The following is a 2877-nucleotide window of genomic DNA, read 5'->3' on the forward strand; positions in this document are numbered from 1 at the left end:
AGAGACAAAGCGAGAAAGAGAGAGAAAAAGAGAAAGAGAGAGAGAGAGAGAGAAAGAGAGAGAGAGAGAGAAAACATGAGAGAGGAGGTGAGAGGGCCTGCTCCCTCTCCTCCTCATCATCATCATCGTTTACCTTCATCAGAAGGACGAGGCACGTGGCCGCAAACGCGGAGTACGCAACGCCAATGAGAATCATGATCACTCCAACCACGATGTTAATCTTCGTGTGGCCAATGGCATTGAACCAGCCACTGCAAACAGAACACGGCAAAGCACATGCAAGATCGCACTGCGACGGTACGGCGATGCAACGCTAGGGGGCAGTGGGAGAGAGGAGAGGGAGGGAAGGGATAGGGAAGGAGTACTGGAGGGGGGAGGAAGGAGGGCGCACCATACCGGGGCTAAGAAAATCATAGCAATACAAGATTTGTAGGGGAGAGAAGAGGGAAGGGAGGTGACAGGGAGAGGGGAGGTAGAGAGGATGAATACGCACGCTCTCTGTCGCAGCTGCAATCCTTCATGCAAACTACTGAAGCGAACAAACATGCAGAGGCATTCCTGTGCATGTAGGCATTATGCCGCACAGCTCCAGCCCAGCGTGAGTGTAAATACTGCGCGACCGCACGTGCGCGCACTAATAAACGCATGCTGGAATGACGACGTTGCTGTGGCACCACAGGACGCGCGCAGGCCCTGCGACCTCGAGCTGACCCTGCGACCTCGCCAGACGCGCGCCGACCCCGCGGGACGCGTGCTGACCCCGTGACCTCGTGCATTGACCCCGCGACCTCGCCTACCCTCACGAGGCCGATGAACTCCAGCACGGCGGAAATGCCGAACATGAGGCCGAGGAAAAACATGATGGCTCCGACCACGTATCCCTCAGTTGTGCCTCTGCTTACTGTCTCCAACCCATTGAAGAAGCCGCTTGACAATGACAATGACAATGACAATGACAATGACAATGACAACAAATTCGCGCAAGCCACGGATGCGCGCCAGTACATACCCAACGGGGACCCAGATTTTCATTTAGTTGCAGCGAATCAAATGAATGGCGTCGCGAAAAATCATTACCACGTTAATTTGGGTGCGGGTCTACTTTAGGAGTATAAGTTGAAAGCTGGGGGTCAATTATTTTAGGTCAAGAGAAATATTGTCTTTGGTTGAAGTTTCAGTGCGCCACTGGTGAGTAAGAAGGGCACAAAGACATACACTTCCCTTTAAAGAAAGGTTAACAAGACCATACCTACTTTTTCACAACACTTTTTATGTGTGGCAAAAGCACATACACAACATGGGGATTCACGTAAAGGATCGACAGCAGACCAGGTAGGCAGCTACAATTCACTGCTGTGGACATCTTTGAATTTACATAGTCACCACAGTGAGCAGGGGTAGAATTTAACTTTTGAACACGGGAGTCCAGCGGACTCCCTGCCCCCAAAAAGAGGGAGTCCGCAGCAAAATGAGGGAGTCCGCAGTCTGAGGTTCAAAATGAAAGATTTTAACAATAACGCATGTGCTTATTTTGAAGATTCATGCAGTTGCACGTCTGCCAAATTTTCTTTTGACATTAGCTGAAAAAATACAGTAATTCCGCGAGGCCGTGCTCTGGAACGAACTAGTTACTAGTTAGTATGGCAGAATTTTCAGGGAGTCGCACGGACTCCTACATATGTCAAATCAGGGAGTCCGACAGTAAATCAGGGAGTATTTGACTCCGGACTCCCGTTAATTTCGCACCCTGGTGAGTGAGGAAGGCAACCACAGCAAATAAAGAGGGCAACCTTGGCAAGTGAGGACCGCAACCACGGCAAATAAGAAGGACAACTGTGGAAAGTAAGGAAGGCACCCTTGGCAAGTGAAGGGAGTAACCAAGGTAAGTAAGGAGAGCAACCATGGTGTGTGAGGAGGGTAACCAAGGTAAGTAAGGAGAGCAACCATGGTGTGTGAGGAGGGTAACCAAGGTAAGTAAGGAGAGCAACCATGGTGTGTGAGGAGAGCAACCATGGTGTGTGAGGAGAGCAACCATGGTGTGTGAGGAGGGTAACCATGGTGCGTGAGGAGGGTAACCATGGTGTGTGAGGAGGGTAACCATGGTAAGTAAGGAAGTAACCACGGAAAGTAAGGAGTGCAACCATGGTGTGTGAGGAGGGTAACCACGGTAAGTGAGGGAAGTAACCATGGTGTGTGAAGAGGGTAACCAGGGTGAGCGAGGACAACCTTGGCTTTTGCTGTAGATGACGAGGTAAATTTCAAGTCCTGGGCACATAACCACGCGATTGTGATGCGCACTCTAACCATCGATAACACGCACAATTGTTTCCGTATGAACAACGATGCGTCTCAGATGGATTTTCTAGTGCTACATTTAAAGGAATAATAGGCCCATTGATTATGCAAAGTTGACGAATGCTACAGTAACTGGCACCTTGTGTAGTTAATAAGTACATTACCTTATAGCCAAACGCGTATTAGTTTGTCCAATATCACTGCTGGTTACTAAGAAATGTCTAATTGAAATCGATTATGAACAACCAACGATGCGTCTCAGATGATTTTTCCTAGTGCACATTTAAAGATCAATAGGCCCATTGATGTATGCAAAGTTGAGGAATGCCTAGCACGTAACTGCGCACCTCTGTGTACGTAATAAGTACATTACGTTATAGCCAAACGCGTATTAGTTGTCCAGTATCAGCTGCTGGTTATAAGCAAATGTCTAATTGAATATGGCGCGGGCAGTCCAAGAATCGTTGGAGCGATTGTTTCTAGCAGTCTAAAAACCGGCATACGGCGAGAAGCGGGTGTGATAAGATTTATAGTGCAACCGACATTTTCGCAGCGCATGCTCGGCCGTACGCGAATGCTAGC

General features: G+C 48.9%; 1 protein-coding gene across 1 annotated transcript in view; it reads right to left on the reverse strand.

The window, feature by feature from the left end:
* The window catches only part of LOC106808071 (secretory carrier-associated membrane protein 4-like), a 13689-nt gene that overhangs the window by 4525 nt on the left and 6287 nt on the right, over positions 1-2877 (reverse strand). The window contains exons 6-7 of the mRNA XM_014810629.1: positions 760-927; positions 134-251 (exon numbers count right to left, since the gene is read on the reverse strand). Coding sequence (XP_014666115.1) covers positions 134-251; positions 760-927 — 286 coding nt within the window. The remainder of the gene's footprint in view (positions 1-133; positions 252-759; positions 928-2877) is intronic.

The sequence above is a fragment of the Priapulus caudatus genome, unplaced genomic scaffold (genome assembly GCF_000485595.1).
Source record: "Priapulus caudatus unplaced genomic scaffold, Priapulus_caudatus-5.0.1 Scaffold252, whole genome shotgun sequence".
Taxonomy (NCBI): Eukaryota; Metazoa; Priapulida; class Priapulimorpha; order Priapulimorphida; family Priapulidae; genus Priapulus; species Priapulus caudatus.